Here is a 15658-nt window from a genome sequence, read left to right as displayed (position 1 = left end):
TGTAGACAGCAGAGGGTTTTTTGTTTTGGTTTGGGTTTTTTATCTTCTTTTTCTTGAAGCTGCACCTTACTCTCAGGGAACCCAGCCATGGTCCAGTTACAGCACTATGCTGAGGGAAGCACTTAAAATTACATAACTTATCAAGAATAATGAGATAGAGAAACACTAGAAGTTCAGATGAAAGAAATACAAATGGTAGTGAGACTGCCAAACATTGATTAATGGAGGAAAGTGCGATAGCATGGGATTTGTAAACAGCCTGCCAGTCTAGAAGGGTCTAAATAACTCGAAGGGAGAGGAATAATTTTTAAGCTGTATAATTAGAAAAAGCAAAGCAAGATTCTGCAAAATCAAACCTCTGGAGGAAACCCGATGTATGCCATTCACAAGGCTCAGCAACAGCTGGCTGTAGAAAAAATTCTTTCTGAAAGCCAGGGAAGACCAGCAACGATCCCAAGTGTAAAACACGCTGACCATCAGACACCTGGCATTGCACGAAGCTGCAACAAGAGCACGCTCTGTTTGCAAAAAACCGCAGAGCTCAGATCTTTCCCCTTCAGAGGAAAGGGCTGTTCTTTTGGGGCAGCTAACTCGCGATGGGGATTTGGCTCCCGGCTCTGTCACGAGCAGCACGTGAACCTCCAAGTGAGTTATGTAGCTGGCAGGAACTTCAGTCTCCCACCCGTGGGCCCGGGGTCACGACGCCGTCCCATCTCCCGCGGCCGCCCGGGGGCTCCCAGCATTCGGGGCGCCGGGACGGTCAGAGCGCCAGGGGCTCTGTACCCCAGTGGGGGCGGCTGAAAAGCTGTATCTGGCCTGCGAAGACCGTACGCGCTCGTCCCCTGTCTGAGGGACAAGTGTGCTCCCGCTCTCTCGAATAAATCTGTTCCGTAGGGTGGAGTCTGCCTTATTTTTACTCTACATGCAAATTATACCCCAACAACCTCACTGCAAATATTTTCTGGTTTCTCACACCCTGCCCTGGGTAGAAGCAGGCTGTTTTCCCTGCAGATCCTCTGGCTTCCTTTGGAACTTCGGGTTTAGACTACTTTGACTTTAAAGAAGCGAGAAAAGCTTGTGAGACAGGATGAGTTGCTGGGATAAAACCAAAACCAAAACCCAAACAACCAGAGGGGGAAAAAAGGCAGGCGAAGCTGTTCTGCTAAATCCCGCTCTCCCAGTGCCTTGAGCTCCGACCTCGTCGTCTCCTCCAAGAAAACCTCTCCGTGTGAGATGCGACACCCACTTTCCCCCTCCGCCGGCTCGCAGCCTTACCTGTTTGCCAGAGGCAGCGAGGCAAAGGAGAAGGAGCCAGCAGCCTGACGGGACGGGCATGTCTGGGTGTCCGCCTCTGCCTCCTCCTGTGGCTCCTTTTCCTGCCACCGAAGAGAAACTAGATCCTTCCAGCCAAGCCCCCGCGCCCCGGCAGCAGAGCGAGGCACATTTGAGCTAACTACTTCTCTTTCTTCCTTTCCTTCCTCTCAGCTACACGAGGGGAGAAGAGAGAAGAAGAAGAGAAAGAAAAAAAAAAGGCGCCTGGCTGTAGTTCCCACAGCATTTCCTCAGACTTGACATGCAGGGTTGTTTTTTTTTTCCCTCTTTTTGTCCCTCCCTTTCCTTTCTCCACCCCCTTTTACAAGAAGTGTAGTCACTATATCCATGGCCCTCCTCCTGCCGGTGGCGATTGCTTTCCCGGTCAGTCCTTCTCGGCAGGGCCACCCATCCACCTGCCCTCGCCCCCTGCTCTGTGCCCTCCCCTTCCAGCTCTCCTCTTACCCAGCACCTTCCCTCGCTGGCATCTGCCCTGGAATTGCTGCCTTCTCCTCACCACCCCTGGATATTGCCTGGCACTGTCAGAGGACATCTTGAGCCTCAGGCAGCCTCCCACCTCGCCCCCTGATCCATCCAGGCACAACCGCCCTCCTGTTCCCAGCACTGAGGAAAGCCTCCTGTCGCATCCCCTATCCCATCTCTTTGCCCATGCAGCAGCCTCGGCGTTCTGGCACAGCTCGAGGCCTCCCCCCACTCCTCCCTGTACTTTACTTTGGCTGACGGCGGGAATTGGTGGGCGCGAGTGTTGCCAGAGAGGAAGAAAAGCGGAAGATGGGCTTTGGGAGCTCTCCCAAAACAGTCCACACAGTGCACGGGGTCCGTCCCTGCGACCTGACTCGGAACAGTGCAGACTGCCCTCCTGACCCCCAAAAATTCCATCGCCACCACCACCAACCCTGCAGCAATTACCTTGCCAGCTGCAGCTGGTGGTGTGCCGGGAACAGCCTACGATGCCCCTCCTCTCACAAGGGGAGCAGGAGTCCTCTGTGGTGAGGCAGGACAGGGCAGCACTGACTTACAGGGGCTAAGGATCCAGCAGAGCTGACTGTGTCAGTACAAAACCTTCCTTGCTGCCCTGTGCTCACATGCTGTGAAATAAATTGGTAGCATGATTATGACTTAGGCAAAGAAGGAAGTTGTTCTTTCACTTATGTATTTAGTTAACTCTTGATCAGGAAAGAAAAAAGAGCTATTTATAAGTTTCTCTGTGTTTTCAAATAAATAAATACATTCAAGTACAAAAGATGAAGAGAATATTAACAAAACATCCTTCCTTGGTGGTGTTGTGGTCTGATTTCTGCTTAGAGGAGCCATACACTCAGGACAGAAAGGGCTGCTGGGTTTCTCTCTTGTAGCTAGTGTGGAGGGCCTGCCTGCACAGCAAAATGAAGCTATGACCTTCACTTCACCTCTACAGTTTCCAGAGGCCATAAAGCTTTTATAACCTTCCTAAACTTCCTTTCAAGACTTGACACACTCACTGTCCTCTGCATTGGGCCCTGCCTGATCTGTGCTCAACCAGATCTTGGTGCCCACATTCCCCTGCCGGTCTCTGACACAATGTGGCTTTTTGGTGCTGGTGACCCCTACGCGTGATGCTCCACAGTGGGCTGTGGGGCAAAAGTACACTGCATGATGTGCCTGGCTTAGGGCCAGAGGCTGCTCCTGATGCCCTCACTATCTGGAGATGAATGGGCAAGGGTCATGCTGATGAGTTTTAGCAAGCCATAGAGCTTGCAATTGCAGCATCAGAGCACTGTCAACCTGCCAAAGGAGTTGGGATCTCACCACGCTTGGGCTGGACAGGCTACAGGTCTGGCACCAAGCAGAAATTGAGTTGGCAATGAGGGGTACGAGGGATGACCACGGCACCTGACTTGCACGGTACGCAACAAATGCAAAGCCAACTTTATGGGGGGGCTTTGCAAGGGGGTAAAGTGCATGCCCAGCTGCTGGCAGTGGTGTTATTCTCTGTTGGTCCTGGAGGGAGCCCAGTGAGATGGAGGGGCAGCATTGGGGCGAGATCCTTCTGCCAGAGCCACATCCACACATTGCTGAAAACTCGCAGCCCTGTGCCAGCCAGGATGTTTTAAAATGTTTGTATTTATGGTACAAGGAAATGTTGGTTTGTTTTTTTTTTAAACAGAAGTCTGTTAATTCTCTTCCCCTTTTCACATTTAGCACAGCACCGAGGCTATAGGCTCTGTTTATTTACCAGCTGCTCATTGTAACCACAGATTTACAAGAGCAAACTCACACTCTCATGAGCAGTTAGATGTGTTACTGGCTCGCTTTGAAGGTGTAAAGGGTTTGAAGGCATTGAGTAAAGCCAAGCCCTGTGCAGCTCAGAGGAGCTCCAGACTACTCAGTATTGCATGTCAGCTTGATTACTTTTGCATTCTCACCCCTGATCCTGCCTGAAGTATTTCTTGTTCAGTCTGAAGTTTCTCTCATTTTCTACCACTATGTGAATACAGCCTCTTTTTGAAAGCATAGACATTTTCCTCTGAGTTAAATTTTATGCTTCTGAGCCAAAACCCACAGAAGCCACTACTGGGTGCTTTACAGTCTTAATTATGGATTGCAGTAGGTTGTTAGAAACTAAAATCTGAATGCTAGAAAATACGAACTAGGGAATGTATAGCACTGTCAATTCAGATTTATCACGTATTCATTCTATGTAGCACAAATAAAAGCAAAAAATTTACACCAAAACTGGTTTGTCAGTCTTTTCTAGAATTTCTTTTTAATATTACAGAACATTAGTTTTTCAGCTACCTTTGCAAATCACCTATTTTGAATAAAACAAAAATGCTCGAAATATTAAAGCTTCAAATGTAACGGTGATATTCGAGTGCCTCTCGTTTCTGTTCACCACTATGGCACGCAGGCCTAAACTGGAACTAGCCTTTGTGAAGCTGATGGAAAACCATGTGCAGCCTTAGAGGTGTGGCAGAACCAAAATAATACCTTGGATAATTTCAGGATCCCTTCTTTGGCAAAGCCTGCCATGGGAAACAAACCGGGAGCCCGGCTGACCGCTTAGCAGGCCAACATGGATCTCTTCTTACCTCCTTCCTAGAGAGAGAAAGGTGGGTATTGCATGATAAATACTATTTTAAAAGAAGCACATCAATGTAATACTGCAAGTTTTATAGCTGTTTGAAAATGCAACTCTTTCAGCATCAGTTCAAAAATGCCTCTTTTACAGGAGCTTACATAAATGGCAACTAACTCCCAATCAATCCCTGAATTTGACTCCCATCTTTTCACAACTTTCAATCCAAAAAGCAAGCAAAGGTAAGGAATGGTTTGGTGGATACACCAGTCAACTGGGCATCTGAGCTGCACCCGTACACCATGTTTCCAGCTGTTCCTTCACTTTATCCATGCCATTGAACTCCCCTTCCCTGTGCATGGACACCAACCCCTCGTGATGCCCCATTTTCCCAGAAGGGAGAACTAGGAGGCTGCATGTTAAACCTGGGTAGAGAAGCAACACTGAAAGGCACATGGTTGCACCCCAGGATGCCTTTTCACATGTGCAGGAAGGCTGTGAAGGAGCTTCCATTCCCTTGCCTCTCATATGCTGTTGAGGGATGGGGGATGAAATGAAAGGTTTTGATCAGTCAAGATCATTGTTTTTCTTTCACTACATGTCACAAACATTGTTTGGGGTTTCAGGCTCTGGACTAAATACAAGCTTTGTGAATACAAGCACCTGCCTCTCAGCAGGAGGAAGCCAGCGCATGTGTAAAGTTAGAGATCTAGGAAAGGTCCCTCTAAATCTTCCGGGGTGGGGGGGATGCCGTGGGGGACAGTGGGTCGCAGTGCAGTTTCTAGAGTACCATGCACAGAGCCTGTCATGGGGCCAGAGAGAAAGGCTGCCTCCAGCTGCCTTATCACCTGCCACAGGGAGGTGCCACCCAATCTGTGGTCTAGAGAAAAAAAAATAGAAAAATATCTGTACATTCTAGCACAGAGGGCTCTAGTTTTGTTCGAGACCTCCAGCTATTAAAATAAATCCATTTAAAAAATATAACTCTATTAATAAAAAACCCAAAACCATACACAAAACCATGCTGTCAACTTGAAACTGTTTTCTTCCTGTGAAAAGCAAGTTTCCACAGCAGACTATCGCCCAGTCTCCTTGAAATTTTCAAATGCACAAATATTTTCCATGACAGAGCAACCATAATAAAGCTCCTTGGTCACAGTGGTGTGGTTTACACAACACACCTTTTACAATCCCACAAAAATGTAGCAGTGATAAATACATATAAAAAAACCTCAACTCTGTAGCATTCAAAAGAAAAAATCTCAAAACCAGCCACCACTAGTACGTTAAATATTTGACGTATGCGCAAGCAGACACTGAGCTGATAGGTTGTCACCAGCCACTGTGGTAATAACAATGCCCACATAATTCTGGAAGGAAATATAATGTCATGGTGAATTTTTAACTTTGAATATTTGTTCGTGTTTATAAGAGATACCTGATGACCTCCTAGACTTGAGTCATATATTCATCCTGAGGACAAGAGCAATACTGGCACGGAAACTGAGGAGCTTGCTCTGCCCAGGATACACCTTAAGTTCTGTCCAGCCTGGAGGTGAGTCTTTACGGCTGGCAAACACCCACCAATCCCTCAGTGGGAGGACTGAGACCCAAATTCATTTGCAACACCCCATTACCAACTCCACAGAGTCACCCTGTCATTTTTATCCAACAGCACACTTAACCATCTTGAACTTCTTTCAAAGCTCACCAGAACATTGAGATGACTCATACTTAGATCAATAGAGTGCATTCATCTGTTAGCAAAGGATCAAATCTAAATGAACCCTTATTGCCTTTTAAAGGCTATGGCTGCTTCTTCCCCATCGCCACTTCCCTCTCCACTTGCACAATATTTAAGGGGAGGTGCAACGTGCCTGACAGAACAACACACACATGATCCCACAAGGCACACGCTTTGCTACAGTCACTTCAGCAGGACTCCACCATACTGCCTCCACCTCCAAGAGAAGCCGAAGGGGTCTCTCAGGTGTTGGGGAATGGGAAATATCTCTGTGAAAGTGCAGGGTTAAAGCAGCAGCACAAGACAAAATCACAGTTCTTTTGGGAATGGCAATATTCATATACACTGCCAACAGCCCTGTTTCCAAACAGACTATTTAAACGGTAGAATAAACAACCATCTGCCTCTGTGGGATGGTAAAGTTAGAGAGTAGGGTGCAGACTAGCCTGATATATGGTGACTGAGGGACGCAGTGACAAGCACGTGCAACACCATTGCTGGGAAAGGAACCAGACAGACTGTGCTGTGGTGTTGCCCCTTCACACCAACTGGTGAGTCACCTTTTCAAGTCACTGACTTCTACAGTAGAAGTGCTCATGTTTAAAGTTTCTAGGAGATTGAAATTTTCAGTCTAAGGAAGTCTTTCACCACATTGGAAGTGTGATGGACATTCAAGCTCAGCACATAGTGCAGATGCCTCCAAAGACAGAGGCTGTTTACCACTGACTTGCCTATTAGGAACTCTAGAAGCAGAATTATCCTTTCCTACAGCATCCCTATATGGATGAAACCTGACCAGCATTAAACCTAAAGGTAGAACACCTTAGAAACAGCTTCTCTGGAAAAAAACAATTACTTATACATGGTTACTCACCAAAACCAGTTAAAACACAATGCATTAGCATACATTACTAACAACCAGAACCTGAGCAGCCCACTTACTAAACAACCACACTCCTCTGTGCCTTTGTTAACCAGTTTCATAGACTAACCCAAATTAGCTACATATCTGAGTGTATTTGCTAGAAACATTAGCCAAATGCACTCAGAAAAACACCAAACCAGTTTCCTTTAAGTCTTGTTGCCTGCATCCCGTAATTCATCAGCATTTACAGCTGATGCATGAAATTCAGTGATTCCACCTCAGATCAAGCCATGCCAATCAGCTTGCCATATCAGCTACATCAATGACTTTCTGCTTCATGAACCTTTGCTGGTGCTTTGTGGTTTACTTAAGTACCAATAATTACTTAAAACATTTTGAATTCATGATACCCACTATTATAAATGCACTGAAATGTAGAGGGCTTGACCCCTTGAACATGGAGCCATTTACACTGCCAATAGAAATATTCCATGCTTCCGCTTTTCAGCACCTTTTTGGATCACCTTATCATCCACATGTAGCAATGAATTCCCACAATATATTACAAGAGCTCCTCCTTGTTCTTCACAACAGATGTTTTTCATGGATAATTTTTACCTTTCAATCCATAGCTTCCTTGGGTTTTCTAGCCCTGTATCCACTCAAATACTGCTTTTAGTTCTCCTAACAAGAATATACTTTTATATACAGCAATAGCAGCATTTGTTTTCTTGTTGGTGCACAAGGGGAGTGGGAAGAGTGACAGAAGACTGAACTCCCTTTATTCAGCTTGATTAGAAGATGGGAAAAGAGCAATTTGCCTAATTTGTCATTTTAGAAAACAATCTCTTTCAGAACAAAATCTAGGCATATATATCAGTCAGCCTTATCTTTAATACTTAGATCAGGCAGCCAGATCAGTGATCAATCAGCCCACTGATCAGTGATCAATCAGCCCACTGATTGCCTTTGCTTAAGAACACAAGAGTCAATATTTTAAATAAAGACACTGAAATTTCGCTGAGGCAGCATGAGACCTTCAACATACTTCCTATTTCAAGTCAATAAGTTGAAGAACTTCAGGCAATGCCAATAAAGCCAACATTTTGGTTTTTTTACAAAACCTTTCTCAGGCAAAGTCATAAGCAATTGAAGATAACACTTTGGGGATGGATTGCTTTCCATGCTGCATAGCCAACTTCATTCTTTCAACAAAGCATTTTCTCCGAAATGGTTCACATAACTTGTTTTCAATAATAATGGAAGAGGGAGAAAAAGTTAATTTAAAATATTCTGTTAATTCTTTTCTGTAAAGAGATCTCTCTTTCCCTTCCCAATTCTGAATGCTACAGTGCCATATCTAGCAGTAAAAAAAAGAAAAAAACCAAATATCGCCAAACCCCACACAGAACAACTTCTTGCAATCTTCTTGAAAATTTTTCAATATCTGGCGAACCAATAAACATTTTAAAAAACTCCTGCAACCAACATACACTAAGAGGCTTGAAATTTAGGAGGCAAACCTGCTGAAGAGAACCTGCATTTTAAATTTGCTGCCTAGACAGTAATTTTTTCACCTCACTTGTTATTGTTCTGGTCTTCCTAGAATCCTCACTCAAATTCCTACAACTGGTATGAAGTAGAACACTGGCTAGCAAAACCTACATTTTGCAAGGGGCTGGAGAGACTGGACCTAGTTGGGTGAAGAGGCTACATTTATACTAACAAATTAAAGAGTCTCATGCCACAATCATCTATAGTTAAACTGCTGTCACAGTTTTTTGGCTTGCACTGATTCGCAAGTTTTCCAAACACTGGATGAAATTCAGTGTAGGTGAGCAGCAACTCTCACAGGCAGGTGGCCTGCTATGGAAAGTAGATATTTAACCATAAAGCAGTCATTTTGGTCTCATGACTACAAAGCTGTCTCTGGCACTGCAACTGCTGGAACAGATAGAAGAGAGAAAGAGAAAAAAAAAAAAAGAAGAAGAAAAAACTGTGGCACAGGAGACACAGGAGAGGAGGAGACCCTGCACGAAAATGGCAGTAAAGCCACACATCTAGAACCCAGGCACACAGAGATAGGAAATTTAGCAGGTTCAGTGCTATGCAAAAAGAGTTAAGACTAAAGAATTTCTGCACATTAGACCTCTCTTCTGTAACAGCTCTTTTGTTAAAATAATCTTTGTTGCAGAAGACTAGAAGTAACAAGACAAGGCAGGTATACAAAACTTTTTATTGACAACAGAACAATAGAGAGGAACGTCACCACTTCCCATTCCTCAGGAATGTCTCCATTTCACAGTCAGTCTGCTAAAAGTATACTTTCATGGTAACAAGCAACACAAAGGCATGGAGCTGTCTGTAACCTCAAGAAAAATGTTTCATCAGTGCAGTGTAAAGGGACCGACAGTGTGCAGGTGTGCAGGCCCTGTCACAACACAAACATGGCAGGCAACAGTATATGCAGAGCCAACAGGCACAGACACAAAGCAGTCAGAGGCCTCAAGTTATCTCCATTATTTCCATCTAAGGGCAATACCTGACGTGCTGTTCCATCCGTGTTCTGTTCCAGAAGTGAATATGTTACTCCCTCACTCCTTTTGCTTCTCCTGTCCTCAAAGATGTTAATACTTCCAGCTGAATGGTACCATGTCAGAGAATGCCCGAGCTTTTATATTTTGATACCTCATACCAGTTCATGCATGCACTTGAGTTTACTTTCAAAAGCTTACATTGACATAAAGAAGCGGGAGGGGGGAAAAGTGCTGCAAAAAAAGAAAGGTATTTAGTTGTTAATTCTTCCTTGCTAACAAAAATATTTGGTAGTTGTTGAATATACTCCTTGTAATGTTGTTTTCAAAAAGTATGTATGCAGTCTACTTAACATTTTAAAGAAACTGCACATCAAACTAACTCAACATAATTTCAAATACTCAGAAATTAAATTTGAACGAAAATTCAATCTATACAACAAAATATCTTAATTTTAGTTTTCAAAGTACACAGAACTGCACAATTAGTGCAAGATGAAAGCAGTCTCTCTTCTGTATTAAGCCTGCAGAACTGTACCGGGGACCCTGTGTAGTAGCTTATATGTTTATTAACATTTATTAATTTAACATGTTTTTCCTTTACTTAATGGATGTGCCTCTGGATGTGTAGACTGGTTGTTAAAGTGCTTTAACATAAAACAAAAACCCAACAAAAGAAAACATCCCTCAAAAAACCATAAGAGATGAGAGAATTTTATCTGAAGGACTTTGTACAGCATTTACAATGTCAGCATAAAGCATCTGAAACATGAGCATTCCCTGCAGACTGATGCAGTGCAAGCAGTCTCATACATTAGATACTGCAATTCCTCTGGATTCAAGATGCACAATACTTACAAAAACAACCCTAGAAGCAGAGACAAATGCTGGTGGCTCTTCCTCTTCTTTTTAGAAACATAATTAAAAAATCTGCATTACTCTCTCATAATTTAAATACATAAGTAATCTCCACTTTTATTACTTCATGACAATGACTTCAAATTTACATTATTTTAAGTACCGTCAGAATAGCTCCATGTATAATACAGATATTTGCTGATATCCTGTCAGAAAATAAAAAAACCAAAACCTTCCACTATATAAAAAAAATAATGCTGGAAAGACAAGAACACAGAACAGGGACTTGGTACAGACTATGATTTCAGTTTTATATCAACCACAGGTAACCCAAAATTAACAGATACACAGCGATATTCAAAAGCAGTGCAAATATCTTTGGAGGTTAGAATAAAATTATACTACAAGAACATAAGACAGAAGAAATTAAAAGGCAAGTACTTCAAGTACAGGAACCAGTCTCTGTGAGGTCCATCTTAGTGTTAGCTGGGAGTTCCTCTTCCCATCTTACTTCTTCCTCTGGAACACATTAGCCAACATTGCACCTGATGTAGTCAGCTGGCCCATTTTGTTCAAAAACTTGGTCTTTGTATCTTCACTCACCAGACTCGCTGCAATTGACATCGAGCTAGGAAAATAAAAAATTTAGTGACATAAGACTACAAAGAAAAAAGAACATTATGCTGTTATTTATTAAACAACTAAAGTGTCTTTGCATTTTAGAGGTTTCAACATAAAAGACCAGACCATGAAGAATTGAAAAATCATCACCACCTAGTGCAAATATACACTGTTAAATCGATTTTAATGTCCTCACAGTCCTTGTGAAAATGGTAAAATATTTTTGTCCACACTACTTTTTGGTACCTTTGGATGTCCCCACATTAGCATTTATTACCTATTCAGCAATTGCTCTAGTGACAAATACCTCTGTGAAAGATTGGCTTTACCTTCTCAGCAGAAATGTCAATCCTTACATTTATTTAGTATGACAGTACTGGTTCAGACATGGACCTACCTAGTCTGAGTATCCTGCCTCCAACAGTGACCATTAGCAGACATGTACAGAAGAGTAGAAGCAAGGCATGTACAAAACAGCGACCTCTTGTCTTAATTTTCAACTGTCTTGTTTTCCAACTATTTCCAACCTGAGCAGAGTTTAAAACTGGGTGTAGATTGTCAATCTAGTAACTTCCAATAAAGCTTTATTTTTATTGATCAGCTTTCCTTTGATCTCCTTGTAAATGTCTTGTAAACCCCACCCTGAGTTATACTGGGTCAGCCCCTCGCTGGGTAAGGAGCATTCTCCTTCTGGTTATTGTGAATGTGGCTCCTACTACCCGTGCTTGAATGTTCCTGCTTCACACATACTAGATAAGACAATGAAGAGTCCACAGGTTTGCCACAAACTGGACTGGAAGGAGCAACCCAATCAGTGCTGAAGCTACAGCGTGCTACAACTTTGAACATGTTAAGAAATTATCCAAATGCTGTGAAATTAAGATTTTTGTTTTTAATTTACAACATATCAGTGAGCTCAACTTCAGATATATATAACTTATCTCTCTCTCTATATATATATATATAAGCATAGTAGGGGTAATCTGTCTCAAGACAGAACAAATGTACAATAGCAGGAATACTAATAAATATTCCATACTTCCCATATTTGTAGGAAAACGTTTGCCATTTTAACAACATTAGATAGGGTCAATTTTAAAAACATTTCCAATTAAATTCTCCCTTGTAAGCTCAGCATGGACTCTGCATTTCAAAATTATACATAAGACCACAAAATATGTCTTACTGGCATAGGCCAGATTCCAGGAACAGACTTTTCAGTTTGCAAGGTTATAAACAGTTCTGTTAGATACAGCTGCATCAAGGCAGGTCAAGTTGAAGTTAACTGCTTCAACAGAACTTGAATGATTTCTTCAAAGTCAGCAGGGATGTGCTTAGTACTTTTTCCCATTTCATACCACAAAAAAAGGTGCTTAGTGATAATGAATTCTGGTTCTTTCTAAAGTACCTTAAAAAACAAAAGGAAGCTTCTCACTAAAGCTGTACTGTGGATTTACAGATAGTTTAATTATAAACTTTTTAAGTCAAATATTTCTTTTAGGCACAATCAATATCTTTGGCTTGATTATACACCTCCCATCAACTAATGAATCACCTATTTCCAGCTGATAAAACTTAGCAGGTAAATTACTGCTACTGTAAGATGCAATTTCCTTTGATTTCACGATAAAGCAAGGGCATATAAATTACGTAAATAACAGTTTAGACTCGCTATCAGCTGGTTAAGGACAAGAAGCTATTCCTGACTGACGTATCCTAGAGTTGCGTGTAACTAGGAAAAATTATTTGGAAAATACTGTACCTTCCAAGCATAAGCAGCACTGAGAAAATAAAACTGCCCACTTCAGAAAAGAAAGCCCATCAGCTGGTAACAAACCTGTAGTTTTCAAACACACTGTGCTTTTATTATTCTAATAATCCTGAATAAGTTTGAGGAAACCCAGGAAATGTACTATTGACATTCAAAACAGTTTTGGGGGAATATCAGCCATCTGCTGTCAAAAATTAAAATTTAACAACTGGAGTGTCTAGGACTTCATGTTTTCTATTACCATGTTACTGCAAATATAAATATAATCCACAGCACTCAGCAGACTTAAAAGTTAAAATATGCCACCAAAGTACTTCTATTACTATGCAAATTGAACATTTAAACATATCAATAAAAATAATATGAAATCAAGTAATTTGAGTCTCACATCTTCAAAAAGTAATCAGAGATCCAAATAAGGCAGTAGCATATCTTGTTTGAAACAATCAGTCCTATAGAGAAGTCCTTGCATTTGTTAATTATTTAAAAACCAAAGCAAAACCCAACCCACAAACAAAAAAAAATGTGTAAATGTCAAATTTTTGACCAGTGTCTAGTTGAATTACATGCTACACAGAGTTCTGCCTGTTTTATGGGAAAGCTCTAGGCCAAAACAAACATTCATGCTGGGCATTTTATAAAAATCAGCTTGTAACATAAGTTCTTAGCCATGACTGAAATACCTTGTTGATTGCTAAAGAAAATGTTTAACAGAAGTGACTCTCCAATATATAAAAATGTTAAGTTTAATCTTCTTAAAAAACTATTTTTTTGACCCCATATTATTTGACAAACCTTTTCTAACAGCAAGGGGGAAAGAGAAGATTAACAGCAGCATCTTATGATTGCTTTTGTATCTGTTTTTATTTCTGTGCATGCATTCTCATGCTGTTAACAAAACCCAGTAATTTATATCCCAGTTGCATTTAAATCCTTTGTCAAATATATAATTGTCACTGAAATTAGGAACTGAAATTAGCAAGGGCTTAGGGAAAAAAAGGAGATATTTATGTATATGAAAAGGTCATTTCTTCAGTGGTAAAATATTTCTTGTTAATTTTGTACAGTAAAAGATCAGACCATAGTCTGATTTTGAGTAAAAAAGGGGAAGGCTAATTAAGGAAGAGAGGAACACACTACAAAGACTTATCCTTTTCAAAACTTAAGTTTTCAGCAGTTGCATCCTAAAAGAAAATATACTAGATGTTGTATCAGGTTTGCATTTACTGGTTTCTGCAATGGCTTTAATAGGACTAACTGTGATTTCGAAGTATTTACTACCAGTAATCCCTGAAATATCTTATTTGAGAGACTGACCCTTTTTCCACACCACATTTCTTCCGTTCAATTCTTGTACACCTTTCCTATTTTGGTAATTCTCAAACTACCAGTTGCTTCCAGGACCATGCCTGAGCTCTTTCAAGAAGTAAATTCTATCCATCTGTTACAGATATGGAAGCATGACACAAACAAGCTTCAGTAATTCCCTCAATTCCCATGGCAAAGTATTGGGATTGAGGACAGATTTTCTCTTAAGATACCTACTGTTTCTTCTCAAACTCTTCCTGGCAACACTGCTAAGGATTTATTAAGTTATATAATTATCCATGAGAAGTTACCTGTCAGGACGCCATTCCAAGCAAAAAGCATGCAAAAGAGCACATACAACTCATCATAATGACACTAGGCTTTCCAAATCTCCACGTCCAACGTGAGTCTGTTAGCTACCTTTCTTTTCAGGAAATTCACACAGGTAGCTCAATTTATACACTGGAGAAGCTGTTTTTGTGTGCACTAGTCACAGGCAAGCAAGGTCAGCAGCCTGGAGCAAGCCATTCTCAGGACCAGAACAATTCCCTCAGCCTGCAGGCTGCCCCCACCCAGGGTGGGAAGGTGTGTACCACATACCTTGCTCTAAGCACTTAGGCCAGACACCCCCTGCTTTCTCAGATTCAGGACAGAAATTTAAATACTGCTTTAAATGGATAAAAAATTAAGGACAAAGTAACACGGGAAAACAAGAAAGTCATTGCTATTGATACAAATAAATATTTCTTGTCCTGTGTTTTTCACTGGAGACAGAAACAACCACAAACTGTGTTAAAGTTCCTAAAATCTGTTTTCAAATACAGAATATGTCAGTATGGGATTTCTGGTCACAAACCTTGGACACCATTATGGAATACATTCTGCAGAACATTACTCTGGAGACACATAAAAAAAAGGAAGTGGAAGTCTTACCCTTGTGGTTCTTGGACGGTCTTGTTTTCCACTTTCTGTTCACACTCTTTTATCATGGAGCTCAAAATAACCTAAGGAAGAGAGATACATGACATTTGACATTTTTCCTTTTACATTAACACTTCTTACGAAATGTACTCTGCAACTAATTCTGACATTAGCAGAACTGTTTGAAAAGTTTTTTTGTTCTCCAGTTACCTGATGTCTTGTGGCTAGAAATAACAAAAATGTTCAAAATACCTTAAGGAAGTAAACGTTTTTGAAACAGTTACAGGAGTTCCAGATGCCCTCCTCTTTCCCCTCACTTTTTGAAATAAAGTGAACTTGCTTCTATGACATACCATATCTTCATGAACATTATGCATGAAAGAAAAAGGAAGGAAAAAAAAAAGTGTGATGGCATCCCAAGACAACATCTTAATGGAAAGGAAGTGCTAAAGCAAACTTGGTATCATTCCACTGGTGTCTTCCAGGGTTCCTATGAATCATGGCTTTTTTCCTTTATTTAAGCAATTGTAGTGTTAAAGGTTTCTGCAAAGTATTTAAGACTGAAAACACCTCCACATTGACATTTTTACATTTCTCCAAAAATAAGGAATGATTCCCAGGAGTAGGCTTTAAAAAAAAACCAAAC

General features: G+C 41.4%; 2 protein-coding genes across 5 annotated transcripts in view; both read right to left on the bottom strand.

Annotated features, from left to right (window-relative positions):
- Window positions 1-4412, bottom strand: part of TNFRSF11A (TNF receptor superfamily member 11a) — a 31050-nt gene extending 26638 nt beyond the window's left edge. Inside the window, exons 1-2 of one of the 3 annotated variants that reach the window (XM_017809422.1) lie at window positions 4303-4412; window positions 1276-1485 (exon numbers count right to left, since the gene is read on the bottom strand). In XM_017809422.1, the coding sequence (XP_017664911.1) occupies window positions 1276-1335 (60 nt within the window). In that variant the 5' untranslated portion in view covers window positions 1336-1485; window positions 4303-4412. Of the gene's footprint in view, window positions 1-1275; window positions 1614-4302 lie in introns of those variants that run through there. The other 2 variants (XM_017809424.1, XM_017809423.1) reach the window with 2 other exon arrangements.
- Window positions 4413-9223: 4811 nt separating this feature from the next.
- KIAA1468 (KIAA1468 ortholog) overlaps window positions 9224-15658 on the bottom strand; it is a 76088-nt gene continuing 69653 nt past the window's right edge. Inside the window, exons 28-30 of one of the 2 annotated variants that reach the window (XM_017809390.1) lie at window positions 15025-15095; window positions 10833-11019; window positions 9224-9767 (exon numbers count right to left, since the gene is read on the bottom strand). In XM_017809390.1, the coding sequence (XP_017664879.1) occupies window positions 10899-11019; window positions 15025-15095 (192 nt within the window). In that variant the 3' untranslated portion in view covers window positions 9224-9767; window positions 10833-10898. Of the gene's footprint in view, window positions 11020-15024; window positions 15096-15658 lie in introns of both variants that reach the window. The other variant, XM_017809391.1, reaches the window with a different exon arrangement.

This window comes from Lepidothrix coronata, unplaced genomic scaffold, assembly GCF_001604755.1.
Source record: "Lepidothrix coronata isolate B3197 unplaced genomic scaffold, Lepidothrix_coronata-1.0 Scaffold26, whole genome shotgun sequence".
NCBI classification, from domain to species: Eukaryota; Metazoa; Chordata; class Aves; order Passeriformes; family Pipridae; genus Lepidothrix; species Lepidothrix coronata.
This window is presented reverse-complemented; position numbering and strand designations above follow the sequence as displayed.